Source organism: Salmo trutta, unplaced genomic scaffold, assembly GCF_901001165.1.
Source record: "Salmo trutta unplaced genomic scaffold, fSalTru1.1, whole genome shotgun sequence".
Taxonomy (NCBI): Eukaryota; Metazoa; Chordata; class Actinopteri; order Salmoniformes; family Salmonidae; genus Salmo; species Salmo trutta.
In genome coordinates, this window is record NW_021823043.1 from 3,542,631 (window position 1) to 3,563,462 (window position 20,832).

General features: G+C 41.8%; 1 protein-coding gene across 1 annotated transcript in view; it reads right to left on the reverse strand.

The window, feature by feature from the left end:
- Positions 1-20,331, reverse strand: part of LOC115188385 (protein NEL) — an 88,170-nt gene extending 67,839 nt beyond the window's left edge. Inside the window, exons 1-3 of the mRNA XM_029747189.1 lie at positions 19,947-20,331; positions 19,472-19,600; positions 110-260 (exon numbers count right to left, since the gene is read on the reverse strand). Coding sequence (XP_029603049.1) covers positions 110-260; positions 19,472-19,600; positions 19,947-20,001 — 335 coding nt within the window. The 5' untranslated portion in view covers positions 20,002-20,331. The remainder of the gene's footprint in view (positions 1-109; positions 261-19,471; positions 19,601-19,946) is intronic.
- Positions 20,332-20,832: the final 501 nt, after the last annotated feature.

Consider the following 20,832-nt stretch of genomic DNA (forward strand, 5'->3'; position numbering starts at 1 on the left):
TTTATGGCTGTTCTTACCTCCATTTCATAATAGCACACAAACGGTTACTAAGTCAAGATGTGTGTCTTACCTGTGTTCTGCATGGTGTATGGAGAGGACTGTGTCTTACCTGTGCTCTGCATAGTGTATGGAGAGCAGGACTCCAGAGTTAAGTCTCTCCTGCTTCAGAGTGGCCAGCACAGTGAACTCTGTCTTGTCTCTCAGCTTCTGGAGCATCACCTCTGCAACATCCTCCTTCACCCTCACGTTCCTCCATGAGTCTGAGGAGAGAGAGAGAGAGAGAGAGAGAGAGAGAGAGAGAGAGAGAGAGAGAGAGAGAGAGAGAGAAAGAGAGAGCGAGAACGAGAGAGAGAGAGAGAGAAAAAGCAGAGAGAGAGAGAAAGCAGAGAGAGAGAAAGCAGAGAGAGAAAAGGCAGAGAGAGACAAAGATCTCTGAATCTTAGTGGTGTTGGCCACAATTTAACATCAAGCGCTGTAGTTCAAACAGGTGCTAATATTAGAGTTGATCTATAAATGCAACGGCTGTGGGTACTGGAGGAGAGAATTAGGACACACTGCATTATGTAATACAGGAAATCCAACAAAATAAAGTGCCAGTCAAAAGTTTAGACAAGCCTACTCATTCAAGGGTTTTTCTTTATTTTTTACTATTTTCTACAATGTACAATAATAGTGAAGACATCAAAACTATGAAATAACACATATGGAATCATGTATTAACCAAAAAAGTGTTACAACTTCTTCAGGATTGGTGGGTCCCCTGCGGGACGGTTGAGCTACTGTAGGCTAATCCAATTAGCATGAGGTAAGTAACAAACAAAAAAATCCCAGGACATAGACATATCTGATATTGGCAGAAAGCTTAAATTCTTGACAAACAAATCAAAATATATTTGAGATTCTTCAAAGTAGCCACACTTTGCCTTGATGACAGCTGTGCACACTCTTGGCATTCTCCCAACCAGCTTCACCTGGAATGCTTTTTCAACAGTCTTGAAGGAGTTCCCACATATGCTGAGCACTTGTTGGCTGCTTTTCCTTCACTCTGCACTCCAACCCATCCCCAAACCATCTTAATTGGGTTGAGGTCAGGTGATTGTGGAGGCCAGGTCATCTGATACAGCACTCCATCACTCTCCTTCTTGGTCAAATAGCCCATACAAAGCCTGGAGGTGTGTTGGTTCATTGTCCTGTTGAAAAACAAATGATAGTCCCACTAAGTGCAAACAAGTTGGGATGGCATCTCGCTGCAGAATGCTGTTGTAGCCATGCTGGTTAATTGTGCCTTGAATTGTAAATACAGTGAGGGAAAAAAGTATTTGATCCCCTGCTGATATTGTACATTTGCTCACTGACAAAGTCTATAATTTTAATGGTAGGTTTATTTGAACAGTGAGAGACAGAATAACAACAAAAAAATCCAGAAAAACACATGTCAAAAATGTTATAAATTGATTTGCATTTTAATGAGGGAAATAAGTATTTGACCCCCTCTCAATCAGAAAGATTTCTGGCTCCCAGGTGTCTTTTATACAAGTAACGAGCTGAGATTAGGAGCACACTCTTAAAGGGAGTGCTCCTAATCTCAGTTTGTTACCTGTATAAAAGACACCTGTCCACAGAAGCAATCAATCAATCAGATTCCAAACTCTCCACCATGGCCAAGACCAAAGAGCTCTCCAAGGATGTAAGGGACAAGATTGTAGACCTACACAAGGCTGGAATGGGCTACAAGACCATCGCCAAGCAGCTTGGTGAGAAGGTGACAACAGTTGGTGCGATTATTCGCAAATGGAAGAAACACAAAAGAACTGTCAATCTCCCTCGGCCTGGGGCTCCATGCAAGATCTCACCTCGTGGAGTTGCAATGATCATGACAACGGTGAGGAATCAGCCCAGAACTACACTGGAGGATCTTGTCAATGATCTCAAGGCAACTGGGACCATAGTCACCAAGAAAACAATTGGTAACACACTACGCCGTGAAGGACTGAAATCCTGCAGCACCCGCAAGGTCCCCCTGCTCAAGAAAGCACATATACATGCCCGTCTGAAGTTTGCCAATGAACATCTGAATGATTCAGAGGACAACTGGGGGAAAGTGTTGTGGTCAGATGAGACCAAATTGGAGCTCTTTGGCATCAACTCAACCCACCGTGTTTGGAGGAGGAGGAATGCTGCCTATGACCCCAAGAATACCATCCCCACCGTCAAACATGGAGGTGGAAACAATATGCTTTGGGGGTGTTTTTCTGCTAAGGGGACAGGACAACTTCACCGCATCAAAGGGACGATGGACGGGGCCATGTACCGTCAAATCTTGGGTGAGAACCTCCTTCCCTCAGCCAGGGCATTGAAAATGGGTCGTGGATGGGCATTCCAGCATGACAATGACCCAAAACACACGGCCAAGGCAACAAAGGAGTGGCTCAAGAAGAAGCACATTAAGGTCCTGGAGTGGCCTAGCCAGTCTCCAGACCTTAATCCCATAGAAAATCTGTGGAGGGAGCTGAAGGTTCGAGTTGCCAAACGTGAGCCTCAAAACCTTAATGACTTGGAGAAGATCTGCAAAGAGGAGTGGGACAAAATCCCTCCTGAGATGTGTGCAAACCTGGTGGCCAACTACAAGAATCGTCTGACCTCTGTGATTGCCAACAAGGGTTTTACCACCAAGAACTAAGTCATGTTTTGCAGAGGGGTCAAATACTTATTTTCCTCATTAAAATGCAAATAAATTTATAACATTTTTGACATGCGTTTTTCTGGATATTTTTGTTCTTATTCTGTCTCTCACTGTTCAAATAAACCTACCATTAAAATTATAGACTGATCATTTCTTTGTCAGTTGGCAAATGTATAAAATCAGCATGGGATCAAATACTTTTTTCCCTCACTGTAAATCACTGACATTGTCACCAGAAAAGCCCCCCCACACCATCACACCTCCTCCTCCATGCTTCACGGTGGGTACCATACATGCGGAGATCATCCATTCACCTACTCTGAGTCTCACAAAGACACTGCGGTTGGAACCAAAACTCTCAAATTTGGACTCCTCAGACCAAAGGGCAGATTTCCACCGGTCTAATGTCCATTGCTCGTGTTTCTTGGCCCATTCAAGTCTCTTCTCCTTATTGGTGCCCTTTAGTAGTGGTTTCTTTGCATGAAGGATTGATTTATGCAGTCTCCTCTGAACAGTTGATGTTGAGATGTGTCTGTTACTTGAACTCTCTGGGAAGCATTTATTTGGGATGCAATTTCTGAGGCAGGTAACTCAAATGAACCTATCCTCTGCAGCAGAGGTAACTTTGGGTCTTCCTTTCCTGTGGCGGTCCTCATGAGAGCCAGTTTAATCATAGCACTTGATGTTTTTTGCAACTGCACTTGAAGAAGCATTCAAAGTTCTTGACATTTTCCAGATTGACTGACCTTCATGTCTTAAAGTAATGATGGACTGTCATTTCTCTTTGCTTATTTGAGCTGTTCTTGTCACAATGTGGACTTGGTCTTTTACCAAATAGGGCTATCTTCTGTATACCAACCTGGCCTTGTCACAATATAACTGATTGGCTCAAAAGCATTAAGGATAGAAATTCCATAAATTTACTTTTAACAAGGCACACTTCTTAATTGAAATGCATTCTTTATTTTTATTTAACCTTTTTTTAACTAGGCAAGTCAGTTAAGAACAGATGGAGATACAGAAAATGCTACTCGATAGATTGTCCTTCAGTCTCAGTTTCTGATAGAGAAGGAGACAGCAACCACAATCACTCACAGGGACAGAGATTATACTGTATGTTGATGAGACTGGAACCATCATCACTCACAGGGACAGAGATGTTATACTGTATGTTGATGAGACTGGAACCATCATCACTCACAGGGACAGAGATGTAATACTGTATGTTTCTGAGACTGGAACCATCATCACTCACAGGGACAGAGATGTTATACTGTATGTTTCTGAGACTGAAACCATCATCACTCACAGGGACAGAGATGTTATAGTGTATGTTTCTGAGACTGGAACCATCATCACTCACAGGGACAGAGATGTTTTACTGTATGTTTCTGAGACTGGAACCATCATCACTCACAGGGACAGAGATTATACTGTATGTTTCTGAGACTGGAACCATCATCACTCACAGGGACAGAGATGTTATACTGTATGTTTCTGAGCCTGGAACCATCATCACTCACAGCGACAGAGATGTTTTACTGTATGTTTCTGAGACTGGAACCATCATCACTCACAGGGACAGAGATTATACTGTATGTTTCTGAGACTGGAACCATCATCACTCACAGGGACAAAGATGTTATACTGTATGTTTCTGAGACTGGAACCATCATCACTCACAGGGACAGAGATGTTTTACTGTATGTTTCTGAGACTGGAACCATTATCACTCACAGGGACAGACATGTTATACTGTATGTTTCTGAGACTGAAACCATCATCACTCACAGGGACAGAGATGTTATACTGTATGTTTCTGAGACTGAAACCATCATCACTCACAGGGACAGAGATGTTATACTGTATGTTTCTGAGACTGAAACCATCATCACTCACAGGGACAGAGATGTTATACTGTATGTTTCTGAGACTGGAACCATCATCACTCACAGGGACAGAGATGTTATACTGTATGTTTCTGAGACTGGAACCATCATCACTCACAGGGACAGAGATGTTATACTGTATGTTTCTGAGACTGGAACCATCATCACTCACAGGGACAGAGATGTTATACTGTATGTTTCTGAGACTGGAACCATCATCACTCACAGGGACAGAGATGTTTTACTGTATGTTTCTGAGACTGGAACCATCATCACTCACAGGGACAGAGATGTTATACTGTATGTTTCTGAGACTGGAACCATCATCACTCACAGGGACAGAGATGTTATACTGTATGTTTCTGAGACTGGAACAATCATCACTCACAGGGACAGAGATGTTATACTGTATGTTTCTGAGACTGGAACCATCATCACTCACAGGGAGAGAGATGTTATACTGTATGTTTCTGAGACTGGAACCATCATCACTCACAGGGACAGAGATGTTATACTGTATGTTTCTGAGACTGAAACCATCATCACTCACAGGGACAGAGATGTTATACTGTATGTTTCTGAGACTGGAACCATCATCACTCACAGGGACAGAGATGTTATACTGTATGTTTCTGAGACTGAAACCATCATCACTCACAGGGACAGAGATGTTATACTGTATGTTTCTGAGACTGGAACAATCATCACTCACAGGGACAGAGATGTTATACTGTATGTTTCTGAGACTGGAACCATCATCACTCACAGGGACAGAGATGTTATACTGTATGTTTCTGAGACTGGAACCATCATCACTCACAGAGACAGAGATGTTATACTGTATGTTTCTGAGACTGAAACCATCATCACTCACAGGGACAGAGATGTTATACTGTATGTTTCTGAGACTGGAACAATCATCACTCACAGGGACAGAGATGTTATACTGTATGTTTCTGAGACTGGAACCATCATCACTCACAGGCACAGAGATGTTATACTGTATGTTTCTGAGACTGGAACCATCATCACTCACAGGGACAGAGATGTTATACGGTATGTTTCTGAGACTGGAACCATCATCACTCACAGGGACAGAGATGTTATACTGTATGTTTCTGAGACAGAAACCATCATCACTCACAGGGACAGAGATGTTATACTGTATGTTTCTGATACTGAAACCACAATCACTCACAGGGTCAGAGATGTTATACTGTATGTTTCTGAGACTGGAACCATCATCACTCACAGGGACAGAGATTATACTGTATGTTTCTGAGACTGGAACCATCATCACTCACAGGGACAGAGATGTTATACTGTATGTTTCTGAGACTGAAACCATCATCACTCACAGGGAGAGAGATGTTATACTGTATGTTTCTGAGACTGGAACCATCATCACTCACAGGGACAGAGATGTTATACTGTATGTTTCTGATACTGAAACCACAATCACTCACAGGGACAGAGATGTTATACTGTATGTTTCTGAGACTGGAACCATCATCACTCACAGGGACAGAGATTATACTGTATGTTTCTGAGACTGAAACCATCATCACTCACAGGGACAGAGATTATACTGTATGTTTCTGAGACTGGAACCATCATCACTCACAGGGACAGAGATGTTATACTGTATGTTTCTGAGACTGGAACCATCATCACTCACAGGGACAGAGATGTTATACTGTATGTTTCTGAGACTGAAACCATCATCACTCACAGGGACAGATGTTATACTGTATGTTTCTGAGACTGGAACCATTATCACTCACAGGGACAGAGATGTTATACTGTATGTTTCTGAGACTGGAACCATCATCACTCACAGGGACAGAGATTATACTGTATGTTTCTGAGACTGGAACCATCATCACTCACAGGGACAGAGATTATACTGTATGTTTCTGAGACTGGAACCATTATCACTCACAGGGACAGAGATGTTATAGTGTATGTTTCTGAGACTGGAACCATCATCACTCACAGGGACAGAGATGTTATACTGTATGTTTCTGAGACTGGAACCATCATCACTCACAGGGACAGAGGAGTTATACTGTATGTTTCTGAGACTGGAACCATTATCACTCACAGGGACAGAGATGTTATAGTGTATGTTTCTGAGACTGGAACCATCATCACTCACAGGGACAGAGATGTTATACTGTATGTTTCTGAGACTGGAACCATCATCACTCACAGGGACAGAGATGTTATACTGTATGTTTCTGAGACTGGAACCATCATCACTCACAGGGACAGAGATGTTATACTGCATGTTTCTGAGACTGGAACCATCATCACTCACAGGGACAGAGATGTTATACTGTATGTTTCTGAGACTGGAACCATCATCACTCACAGGGACAGAGGAGTTATACTCGATGTCCTGTTTTAGAGCTGTGTTTATACTGGTTAATTAGTGTCGTGTACAATCATTCAACCTTGATGAGTAAGGTCACATGGTTGCTAGCCTTTGAGCGGGCTCTCATGTCAATTAACCATCTCTTCGACATTCTATCCTGTACACTGTTGTGTTCCATATTCAAACGGAACAGAACCCTGCTCCCTTTAACCGTGGATACAACACCTTGCCTCCAGTTTATCTACAGAGAGAGTGAGAGAAGGGATTGGAACCACGGGAGCGCCCTGATCTCTGGCTGCCTTTTGTTCTCCCTCTGCCGAACCTCTCTCTCCATCCTTCCACCCCTCCTTCCTCAACTCCCATCCCTCTCTCCTCTCCTCTCCTCAGACATCTACACTCCTTTAATGGAGCCATCAATAAGAGATGTAGGGAGTGTGTGTGTGTGTGTGTGTGTGTGTGTGTGTGTGTGTGTGTGTGTGTGTGTGTGTGTGTGTGTGTGTGTGGATGCAACAGCTTCACACTGACACCAGCTACATGTTCATGGTCTTGTACGGCATAAACACAGCATCTACAGCTGGTGAGAACAAGTTCAAAATACCTGGGGAGAAAACAATGTGGTCTATACGGTGCTTTCGAAAAGTATTCAGACCCCTTCACTTTTTCCACATTTTGTTACTTTTCAGCCTTATTCTAAAATGGATTAAATTGTTTTTTTCTTCTTCTCATCTACACACAATATTCCATAATGACAAAGCAAAAACAGGTTTCTAGAAATGTCTGTAAATGTATTCAAAATAAAAAACGGACCTATCACATTTACATAAGGATTCAGACCCTTTACTCAGTACTTTGTTGAAGCACCTTTGGCAACGATTACAGCCTTGAGTCTTCTTGGGTATGACACTTCAAGCTCGGCACACCTGTATTTGGGGAGTTTCTCCCATTCTTATCTGCAGATCCTCTCAAGCTCTGTCAAGTTGGATGGGAAGCGTCGCTGCACAGCTATTTTCAGGTCTCTCAAGAGATGTTCGATCGGGTTCAAGTCTGGGCTCTGGCTGGGCCACTCAAGGACATTCAGAGACGTCCCGAAACCACAACTGACTTGTCTTGACTGTGTGCTTAGGATCGTTGTCCTGTTGGAAGGGGAACCTTTGCCCCAGTCTGAGGTCCTGAGCGCTCTACAGCAGGTTTTCACCAATGATCTCTCTGTACTTTGCTCTGTTCGTCTTTCCCTCGATCCTGACTACTCTCCCAGTCCATACCGCTGAAAGAAATCCTCACAGCATGATGCTGCCACCACCATTCTTCACCGTAGGGATGGTGCCAGGTTTCCTCAAGACGTGATGCTCAGCATTCAGGTCAAAGAGTTCAGGAGAATCTTGTTTCTCATTGTCTGAGAGTCCTTTAGGTGCCTTTTGGCAAACTCCAAGCAGGCTGTCATGTGCCTTTTACTGAGGAGTAGCTTCCATCTGGCCACTCTACTATAAAGGCCTGATTGGTGGAGTGCTGTAGAGATTGTTGTCCTTCTGGAATGTTCTCCCATCATCACACAGGAACTCTGGATCTCTGTCAGAGTGATCATCTCCCTGACCAAGGCCCTTCTCCCCCGACTGCTCAGTTTGGCCGAGTGGCCAGCTCTAGGAAGAGTTTTGGTGGTTCAAAACTTCTTCCATTTAAGAATGATGGAGGCCACTGTTTTGATACCCTTCCCCAGATCTGTGCCTCGACACAATCCTGTCTCAGAGCTCTACGGACAATTCCTTTGATCTCATGGCTGGGATTTGCTCTGACATGCACTGTCAAATGTGGGACCTTATATAGACAGGCGTGTGTCTTTCCAAATCACGTCCAATCAATAGAGTTTACCACAGGTGGACTACAATCAAGTTGTAGAAACATCTCAAGGATGATCAATGGAACAGGATCCACCTGTTCCGAGTCTCATAGCAAATGGTCTGAATACTTATGTAAACAAGGTATTTAATTTTTTTGGGGGTACCATGTATAGATTGATTATTTACTGGAGTGGTGTTGTCTTAAAGACCACTATCTCACAACGCTCACACTTAACACGCTCACACTTAACACTCTCTAACACACTGTAGAAGTAGACGCAATGGGGCTCTTCCCCAAAATAATTCAAGGCATTTAATATTTCAATAAACAACATCACAGAAGACAATGCAATTCAACCAATTAGAAATGACAAGGTGGGACACTGACTCAAGCTGAATAAATGTGGATTAGTCAATTGAAAATAAACAGAAGGTCTAGACCTTCACATGTGCATCTCACACTGTGTAAAAATCTGCAAAACAATAATAAGACTTGAGCAGCTGTCACGTCCTGACCAGTAAAAGGGGTTGTTTGTTATTGTAGTTTGGTCAGGGCGTGGCAGGGGGTGTTTGTTTTATGTGGTTCTGGGTGTTGTATGAGTTAGGAGGGCATTTGATTTAGTATTCCGGGGTTTTGGGCACTGGGTGAGTTTCATGAATTCTATGTTGAGTCTAGTGTGTCTGTTTCTATGTTTGGATTCATTGGGGTTGGGACTCTCAATTGAAGGCAGGTGTTGTCTATTTGCCTTTGATTGAGAGTCCCATATATGCGGGTGTGTTTGTGTTTGTCTTTTGTGGGAGATTGTTCTGTGTTTCGCCTTGTGCCTTACCAGACTGTTTTTGTTGATCGTTCGTGTTTTTTTGTACGTTCATTTTGGAGTTTAATAAATGTTCAAAAAATGAACAACCGCATGCCTGCTGCGTTTTGGTCCTCCTTCACCGACGACAACCGTGACAAATATATTTAAATTTGATCACTCTGTTGTTGCAGATAATTTTCCTGTGTAGCAGGAAATGCAAATTGTAGTGTATTCAAGGATTAAAATGGCTTCTAAAGATTGTAATATCCACTTTAAAATATTCAGACTTGATTTATCCTATCTAAAAATTTTACAACCCCTACAACAATGTATATTGTTTATAAACAAGATAATAATTCACATTTGAATTACCTGTTGCTGCAGGATTATTTTTGTGCTTTGAGAAACTGGTCAAATGAAGATACAACATCTGTATGTTTCTCATGGATGTTGAAATGGTTTAACACCCAGTCAGAGGGTTCAGATTCATGGAGATTACTACTAATCTGCACCATACGGTCTATTTTTTTTACCCCATGTCCTCTTAAGACTTAACCTGTGGATGATGGGGGATGGACGGTGTACAATACAACACTCTTGTCTCTCTCTCTCTCTCTGTCTCTCTCTTTCTCTCTCTCATACACAGATCCTGTCAATTTGTCCTGGGTTACAGTTACTGTTGTAGTGATATAGATCAATACAGCATGCAGAGAGAAGAGATAAGAAGCTACACACACACAAACACACACACACACACACACACACACACACACACACACACACACACACACACACACACACACACACACACACACACACACACACACACACACACACACACACAGCCAGCCTGTCTGGTGCCTCAGAGGGACTGGCCTCATTTCAGGGCTTTCCAGGTCTCTCTTTCTCATTCTCTTTTTCAGGGCTTCTCCTGTTCCTGCTGCCTGGCCTTCTGTCAGACACTCTGTCTGTGCTGTATTGAACCACAGCCTGGTGACACACACAAACAAACACACACACACACTTGTACCAGCCTGCAGCCAACATCACAATACTAGTTAGTTATCTCCTTGAGAAAACTATAAATAAACCACAGCATCAACCATGGACAGAGAAAGATCAAATCGAAAGATTAACCACATGCTCTGGATACAGGTGTACACCTTACTTACTTACAAGCCCTTAACCAACAATGCAGTTCAACAAATAGAGTTAAGAAAATATTTACTAAATAAACTAAAGTAAAAAACGTAATAAAATAAAAAGTAACACAGTAACATAAGAATAACGAGGCTATATACAGGGGGTACCGGTACCGAGTCAATGTGGGGGGTGACAGGTTAGTCGAGAGAATTTGTATATGTAGGTAGGGGTAAAGTGACTATGCATAGATAATAAACAGCGAGTAGCAGCAGTGTCCAGGTGGCCATTTGATTAATTGTTCAGCAGTCTTCAGGCTTGGGGGTAGAAGCTGTTAAGGAGCCTTTTGGTCCTAGACTTGTCACTCTGGTACCACTTGCAGAGGCGGTAGCAGAGAGTCTATGACAATTTTTTGGGCCTTCCTCTAGTATATAGGTCCTGGATGGTAGGAAGCTTGGCCCCAGTGATGTACTGGGCCGTACGCACTACCCTCTGTAATGCCTTATGGTCGGATGCCGAACAGTTGCCATACCAGGCGCTGATGCAACCGGTCAGGATGCTCTCGATGGTGCAGCTATAAAACATTTTGAGGATGTGTAGACCCATGACAAATCTTTTCAGTCTCTTGAGGGGGAAAAGGTGTTGTCGCGCCCTTTTCACGGCTGTCTTGGTGTGTTAGACCATGATAGTTTGTTGGTGATGTGGACACCTCGACCCAAACTCTCGACCCAAACTCTCGACCCGCTCCACTACAGCCCTGTCGATGTTAATGGGGGACTGTTCGGCCCGCCTTTTCCTGTAGTCCACGATCAGCTCCTTTGTCTTGCTCACATTGAGGGAGAAGTTGTTGTCCTGGCACCACACTGCCAGGTCTCTGACCTCCTCCCTACAGGCTGTCTTCTCGTTGTCGGTGATCAGGCCTATTACTGTTGTGTCGTCAGCAAACTTAGTGATGGTGTTGGAGTCGTGCTTGGCCATGCAGTCGTGGGATTACGTCTAGATGATTAATGAGAAGGAAATGCTGCCTTGTGTTTTTATCAAGTTTGGGGTGTAAAAGTTTGATTTATCAAGATACATGCCATGGATTTGATCACAGGAACTGGTCACAGGAAGTGGCCACAGGAACCAACGTGTGTGTGTGCGTGCGTGCGTGCGTGCGTGTGTGTGTGTCTGCTTGTGTGCGTGCATATGTGTGTGTGTCTATTTAAATCAGTTGAATGATTCATGACACAGGGAACAAGTGTCTCAACTCCAAATAGCGTTGAATTAAAGCAGGGGAATTAACGCCGCAGATTTCTACAGCCTGGCAGAGAGACAGAGGTAGCAACAGGGAGAGAGAGAAGGAGAGAGAGCACTTAGAAGACAGGATGACTCGCTTTTACAAAATAAGACCAATTCATTGGAGAAATATCATCCTGTTTCAATCTCAAGTGGTCAGATTAAACCAGATCACATCTTGTTCTGATAGAACATTTGATCTAAGTTATTACTTCTACCACTTAATGATGCACTTCTAATGTACCTCTCTGGAATACATCACTTCTAATGTACCTCTCTGGAATACATCACTTCTAAAGTACCTCTCTGGAATACATCACTTCTAATGTACCTCTCTGGAATACATCACTTCTAATGTACCTCTCTGGAATACATCACTTCTAATGTACCTATCTAGAATACATCACTTCTAATGTACCTCTCTAGAATACATCACTTCTAATGTACCTCTCTGGAATACATCACTTCTAATGTACCTCTCTAGAATACATCACTTCTAATGTACCTCTCTGGAATACATCACTTCTAATGTACCTCTCTGGAATACATCACTTCTAATGCACCGCTCTAGAATACATCACTTCTAATGTACCTCTCTGGAATACATCACTTCTAATGCACCGCTCTAGAATACATCACTTCTAATGTACCTCTCTGGGATACATCACTTCTAATGTACCTCTCTAGAATACATCACTTCTAATGTACCTCTCTGGAATACATCACTTCTAATGTACCTCTCTAGAATACATCACTTTTAATGTACCTCTCTGGAATATATCACTTCTAATGTACCTCTCTGGAATACATCACTTCTAATGTACCTCTCTGGGATACATCACTTCTAATGTACCTCTCTGGAATACATCACTTCTAATGTACCTCTCTGGAATACATCACTTCTAATGTACCTCTCTGGAATACATCACTTCTAATGTACCTCTCTGGAATACATCACTTCTAATGTACCTATCTAGAATACATCACTTCTAATGTACCTCTCTGGGATACATCACTTCTAATGTACCTCTCTGGAATACATCACTTCTAATGTAACTCTCTAGAATACATCACTTCTAATGTACCTCTCTGGAATACATCACTTCTAATGTACCTCTCTAGAATACATCACTTCTAATGTACCTCTCTAGAATACATCACTTCTAATGTACCTCTCTGGAATACATCACTTCTAATGTACCTCTCTGGAATACATCACTTCTAATGTACCTCTCTAGAATACATCACTTCTAATGTACCTCTCTGGGATACATCACTTCTAATGTACCTCTCTAGAATACATCACTTCTAATGTACCTCTCTGGAATACATCACTTCTAATGTACCTCTCTGGAATACATCACTTCTAATGTACCTCTCTAGAATACATCACTTCTAATGTACCTCTCTAGAATACATCACTTCTAATGTACCTCTCTGGAATACATCACTTCTAATGTACCTCTCTGGAATACATCACTTCTAATGTACCTCTCTGGAATACATAACAAAATACTCTCAGAACTGTTTCCAACATATAGGCCTTTAATCTCTGCTTCCTGTTATCCAATACATCCTGGATATATGTTCTATGACTAATGTTGCTACTGCTGTTAGGCCTCTTGCCCTTCTGTCTGGTTGGCACACAGAGCTTGGCAATGGGCACAGGAATGGCATCTCACACACACACACACACACACACACACACACACACACACACACACACACACACACACACACACACACACACACACACACACACGCACACACACACGTAGGACCGACAACACTACACTAACAGCATCCTGTCCTGCTGTGCTGTTGCAGATACAGTCTCTATTGGGGTGATGAGTAAGCAGCAACCTGATTGCTGCACTGAACAGAGAGAGCATCCAGTCAGCATAGAGAGGTACAGGTGTAGGACCTTAATTTGATCCCCCTGTTGCAGGAAATGTTTTACTTGTAGTGTATTTGAGGTTTAAAAAGGATTCTGAAGTTTGTAATTTCCACTTTGAAATTTAAGACTTGATTTTCCCTTACGAAAAATGTATCTGCCCCTACGACAATGTCCATTAATTATAATCCTAATACTAAAGGATTGTTTTCCTGCTGTAGCGAACTTGCTCATATTGTGATCCTACATCTGTACAGGGAGGGTTCACTCACTCAGCAGGGTTGAGGGACACACTAACTTTGTTTCTGATATGAAACCTGATGGGATTGATGAAATTCATGTCCTATTCTTTGGCAGGTGTGGTATCCTCTTTCACCTCTGGATTCCATATATCTATGATGACAACTTTCAATGATCTATGAAGGCATCAAGGGAACAGGTGGGTTATAATTGTACACGAGAGATAAAATATAATTTCTATAATAGATGAATAGATGTAGTTGACGGATATACCATAATGGGATCCATCTAATCCTCGTGAAAGCCTAGAATTCTGGGAGAGAGGAGAAGGGAGAACAGTGGTAGGATGTTCCTGTATGGACACACACACACACAGACAGCACTCTGCAGGCAGAAACACTGGCTACAATTCCTCTCATTCCTGAGTTGTTTGAATCATATATACAGTGCCTTCAGAAAATATTCATACCCCTTGATTCATACCACATTTTGTTGTGTTACAGCCTGAATTCAAAAAGGATAAAAAAAAAATGTTTTCCTCATCCATCTACACACAATAACCCATAATAACAAAGTGAAAACATGTTTTTAGAAATGTTTGCAAATGTATTGCAAACGAAATACACAAATATCTAAATTACATAAGTATTCACATCCCTGAGTCAATACATGTTAGAATCACCTTTGGCAGCAAATATAGCTGTGAGTCTTTCTGGACAAGTCTCTTAGAGCTTTGGACACCTGGATTGTACAATATTTTCCCATTATTCTTTTCAGAATTCTTAAAGCTCTGTCAAATTGGTCATTGCTAGACAACCATTTAAGTCTTGCCATTGATTTTCAACCAGATTTAAGTCAAAACTGTAACTCGGCACCCAGGAACATTTACTGTCTTCTTGGTAAGCAACTCCAGTGAATATGTGGCCTTGTGTTTTAGGTTATTGTCCTGCTGAAAGGTTCATTAATCTCCCATTGTCTGTTCGGAAGCAGACTAAAGCAAGTTTTCCTCTAGGATTTTGCCCTTAATGATTACATGCATACCCATAACATGATGCAGCCACCACTACGCTTGAAAATATGGAGAGTGGTACTCAGTAATGTGTTGTATTGGATTTGCACCAAACATAACACTTTGTATTCAAGAAAAAAAGTGAATTGCTTTGCCACATTGTTTTTGTTGTGGCAGTATTAGTGCCTTGTTGCTAACAAGGTGCACATTTTGGGATATTTTTATTCTGTACAAGCTTCCTTCATTTCACTCTGTCAATTAGTTTAGTATTGTAGAGTAACTACAATGTTGTCTTTGTGGTTGAATCTATCTTTGAAATGAACTGCTCAACTGAGGGACCTTACAGATAATTGTATGTGTGGGGTACAGAGATGAGGTAGTCATTCACAAATCATGTTAAACTCTGTTATTGCACACAGAGTGAGTCCATGCAACTTATTATGTGAGTTGTGAAGCACATTTTTACTCCTGAACTTATTTAGACTTGTCATAACAAAGGGGTTGAATACTCCATTCTGCCTTTCATTCTGATTCTCATAGCCTCAACAAAAACATGGACTGGTGCTGGTACTGTGGATAAAAGGCCTACAAATCAAATTGTATTTGTTATATGCGCCAAAAACAACAGATGTAAACCTTACGGTGAACTGCTTACTTACGAGCCCTTAACCAACAATGCAGTTGTAAAAAAGAAACTAAGAAACATTTGCCATATACAGTTTTCTACAATCACTTTGGCACTAATTTCGGAACCTTGATGTCATTTTTCAAAACTCTAGACACAAAACTCACAACCAATGATCAAAAAGCATATTTTTCAAAACTCTAACACTTTTTCCAATTGCTTGGATACAATACACATAAAGCTAAGATCATTAGTTCATTGAACTAAAATCACCTGTTCAAAATGACACAACTTAACATCAAAGTATTACCATTTCAAAATGCAATTCACACATTACATCTGAGATGACTGTCTATTCATTTCATTACAATGATCTAACTATCAATTGATACAACTGCTCAAAATGATAAGTAACTGTTGTATTACTCTTAATGCATAGTTTTATGGAAACTGACGAACAATATTCCATGTTTAGATCATGAAAGTTTCAGGATAACGAGATCCATTGACACCAATTACCGTGGAACATGAACCAACTGGACTACATTATCTATGGATGTAATATTTCATCATCATTCTTTATCAGACACTGTTTCTATGGTCCCTTGTACTACTTTTCCAGACCATGTTTTCAGATTTGACATTACTGTACACTCACCAGCCACTTTATTAGGTACACCCATCTAGTACTGGGTAGGGCCCCCTTTTGCCTCCACAACAGCTTGAATTATTAACGGTGTTGTACGTTAAGAGATGCCCTTCTGCACACCACTGTTTTAAACAGCTGTTATTTGAGCATTTGTGGCCTTTCTGTTAGCTTGAATGAGTCTGGACATTCTCCTCTGACCTCTCTCATTAACAAGGTGTTTTGCCCACAGAACTGCCACTCACTGAATGTGTTTTGTTTATCACATCATTCTCTGTAAACTCTAGAGACTGTAGTGTGTAAAAATCCCAGTAAGGCAGCTGTTTCTGAGATGCTGGAATCAACATGTGTGGCATCAACAATCATACCACGGTCAAAGTTGCTTAGATTACGCATCTTAACCGTTCTAATGTTTGGTCGAACAACATCTAAAGCTCTCTACTCTCTATACTCTATATATTGAGTTGCAGGCAGCCACATGATTCGCTGTTCGAATGTAACCTTCCTTGATGAGCTAAATCAGGTCTGTAGAGCTGATGGCGTGACCTATGTCATTGTGTGGGATAATGTCAGGTTCCACCATGCTCAAATGGTGCAAGCATGGTTTCAGGGCCATCCACAATTTACCACCCTGTACTTACCCCCATACTCTCCTTTCCTTAACCCGATTGAGGAATTTTTCTCCACATGGAGGTGGAAGGTATATTGTAGGCGCCATCACGAACAAGCCACCCTTCTCCAGGCCATGGATGACGCATGCAATGACATCACGGCAGACCAGTGTTGGCTAATAAAAACATCCATTGTGATGTGGATGAGAACCTGTGGCCAAATCCACAAGACAGGGTTGATGGAAATATAGAAGTACAGTAATCAACCCTTTGTTTTCCTTTTTACAGTAAGCCAGGTGAGGAACACTGCAGTTGATGTTTTACTGTAGTTTTTTTCTTTTTTTGTAGCTAATTATTTTTGCTTTGATTCAAAGAAACCTATGTTGTGATTTTATTGCATTTCATCGATAAATGTCATATTTTGTTCAATGATTCCACTGTGTCTGTAGTATTCTCTCTACTAGTCCTTTTACAGTGATGTATTTACGTGTAGTACTATAATGATACATGTATCACATATTTTGTACTACAATATTTAATGATTGTACGAACAACTACACAGTGAAACTATCGGTATCTTGTGTGTGGGTGATCTAAATGAATGTTCCTATGGTATTTCATGATAAATGAGTTATTTGAACGAATGATTCTGCAAGTGCAAGGTTTCTTTAAAGATATGAATGCACAATGCAATGTTTTCAACATTGGACAGCCTGTGTTACAAGTGATGACCGGTTTGAGTTTTGTGTCTAAAGTTTTGAAAAATGACCACAAGGTTCTGAAATTAGTGCCAAAGTGATTGTAAAAAACGGTAAACTAAAGTAAAAATAGTAACAGAAGAAAACAACAATAATGAGGCTTTATACAAGGGGTACATGTACAGAGTCAATGTGCAGGGGAATGTGTGCGTGTGTGTGTGTGTGTGTGTGTGTGTGTGTGTGTGTGTGTGTGTGTGTGTGTGTGTGTGTGTGTGTGGTTAGGGCCCAGTGAGTGTACATTGAGCCTGTGCAAGAGAATCAGTGCAAAACATAAAAGATGCCTATTAAATGAATGACTTAAGCTTCGGCACAAAGGCAGAGTTTTCATCCCTGTTTTCTGCTCTAGGGGGGCGGTCTGCATTGCTAGCTCAGACACAGCCACTGAAGCTCAGATCAACACCCTCAGTTTGGAGGCATCAGAGAAAGAAACTCAAGATCAACACCCTCAGCTTGGAGAATTCAGAGAGAGAAACTTACAGAAAGTCTGAATGAAAGAAACAGAGACTCCTGTGGAAGATGAAAATAAATAAAAATCTCCCTCACACAAACACATTCTACACATTTTGCCATGGGGCAAAGAGAAAATGTGCAACTTTATACCTAATCTCATGCTCTATTTATTTATAGACTGAAACAATAATGTCGCTGCCAATAGTTCACTGCAGCCTGGCACCAGGCCACGATGGTGTTATCTATTATGACGGGTTATCTATTATGACGGGGTTATCTATTGTCATCATACAGTAGGCCTAGGATAACGTTAATGCTTTATCACGCTATATGTGAAACGTCAAGACCAAACGTCCATCCTAGTAGTAGACCTGCTGATTGTAACTCAACAGGCTACCTGCTTTCTAACATGTGTGAAGGCTATTTGAACTCAATGTCTTATGACATAACAGAAGATTAGTCGCACGTGCAAACGTAAACAAGATCAAAGTACAATGTGAGAGTAATATTTTGTAACCTTTATTTAACTAGGCAAGTCAGTTAAGAACAAATTCTTATTTTCATTGATGGCCTAGTTCAGGGGCAGAACGACAGATTTTCACCTTGGGGATTCAATCTTGCGACCTTTCGGTTACTTGTCCAACCCTCTAACCACTAGGCTACCTGCCTCTAACCACTAGGCTACCTGCCTCTAACCACTAGGCTACCTGCCTCTAACCACTAGGCTACCTGCCTCTAACTACTAGGCTACCTGCTCTAACCACTAGGCTACCTGCTCTACCACTATGCTACCTTCCTCTAATCACTAGGCTACCTGCTCTAACCACTAGGCTACCTGCCTCTAACCACTAGGCTACCTGCCTCTAACCACTAGGCTACCTGCCTCTAACCACTAGGCTACCTGCTCTAACCACTAGGCTACCTGCTCTACCACTATGCTACCTGCCTCTAATCACTAGGCTACCTGCTCTAACCACTAGGCTACCTGCCTCTAACCACTAGGTTTCCTGTCTCTAACCACTAGGCTACCTGCTCTAACTACTAGGCTACTTGCTCTAACCACTAGGCTACCTGCTCTAACCACTAGGCTACCTGCCTCTAATCACTAGGCTACCTGATCTAACCACTAGGCTAACTGCTCTAACCACTAGGCTACCTGCCTCTAACCATTAGGCTACCTGCCGCCCCGTGAGAGTAAAGCATTGATATGGGTCAAATACAGTTATCGGGTCTTACCTTGGAAAAGAAAGGCTCTGCTCTCATTGTGGAACCCCTGAACTTGAAAAACTCCAGCATAAGACTCTCCCAACTTCAGTTCATCGAATACGTTGATGCGGAGGGCAGGGTCGACCCCAAAGCCTAGAGCTGGATGAGAGAGACCGGATAGATAGAAAGAGTCCGGCAGCGGCAGAGACAGCGTTAGTTCAGCACCATGGACAGCGACCGGCAGCCCGACACCTTGGCGTGGACACAGCGCAGCCGGCTATTGCTGCTATATCATGATGTAATGCTGCGAAACTTCCATTCTGATAGGTTACAACTTCCTACACAGCCAAAATTGTCAAATAATTGTAAAACATGAAAAATAAGAAATACATCAATTCAGTTATCAACTGAAACCACGTCACAGTAACATACTAAAATCAAAACATGACCGTTATGGAAAATCAGTCAACATAATTGCGTAACAAAATGTGGACGTTTAGCTTACCTGGGAAGACGGCAAATATACTGTACAAAAAATAAAGTTTGAATAGTCCCATCATGAATGGAAAATAATCACAACGATTAGTCCATGCTTATCTGTCCACTTTCAAAAATACTGGTGGTACTAAAATACCGCAGGCGATACGCGTCAGTCAGAAGAAAACCACATGCTCGCAAAATGACGAGTCTTCTAATATCGACCGTCGGCGTTCTTAGAACTTTTAAGACCAATTAGAAATAATTGACGTCAAAATATTCCATTCAGCATCCGTGATGATTCAGAAGAGAGCGCTGAAGACAGGTGCAACATCATCACTATACGGGCTGCTAGCTGGTGAGTGAGTGAGAGGAGGCTGGTATGTGGAGACTCATGGAAAGCGAAAAGACAGCGTCTGTGCTCTCTCCTGCCCCCTTTTGGTCTACGGTGGAACACAATCCAGGAGATCAGACTGATTACACTTCTGCCATCTGTCAGATTTCTCAACATTACCAAATGACCGTAGGAGAGTTGCATTTAACGTTTGATATTCAATGATAGTAATTTAATCAGCTAATATTTTCAGCTGGGTGTTTTCCGTGATCCTCTGGCATGCTTAGCCTGCTGCACATGTGTTTTTTCAGGGTGGAAAAACAATCTTTAGAAAATACAACATTTTCCATTCAATATTAAAATGCATTGAGAGCTACATTCCACGCAGCACACCTTCACCCATTAGAGAGAATAACTCTCTGGGCATCTAAACTATTAACATCCCATTATCATTAACATCCCATTATCATTAACATCCTGTCCACCATTATCTGGTTAATTACTCTTAAAGAACAGCTGCACCCTCAGAAAGCCGGTCCTTATGAACTGTAGTTAAAAGGTTAAAATTGCAGTAATCTGT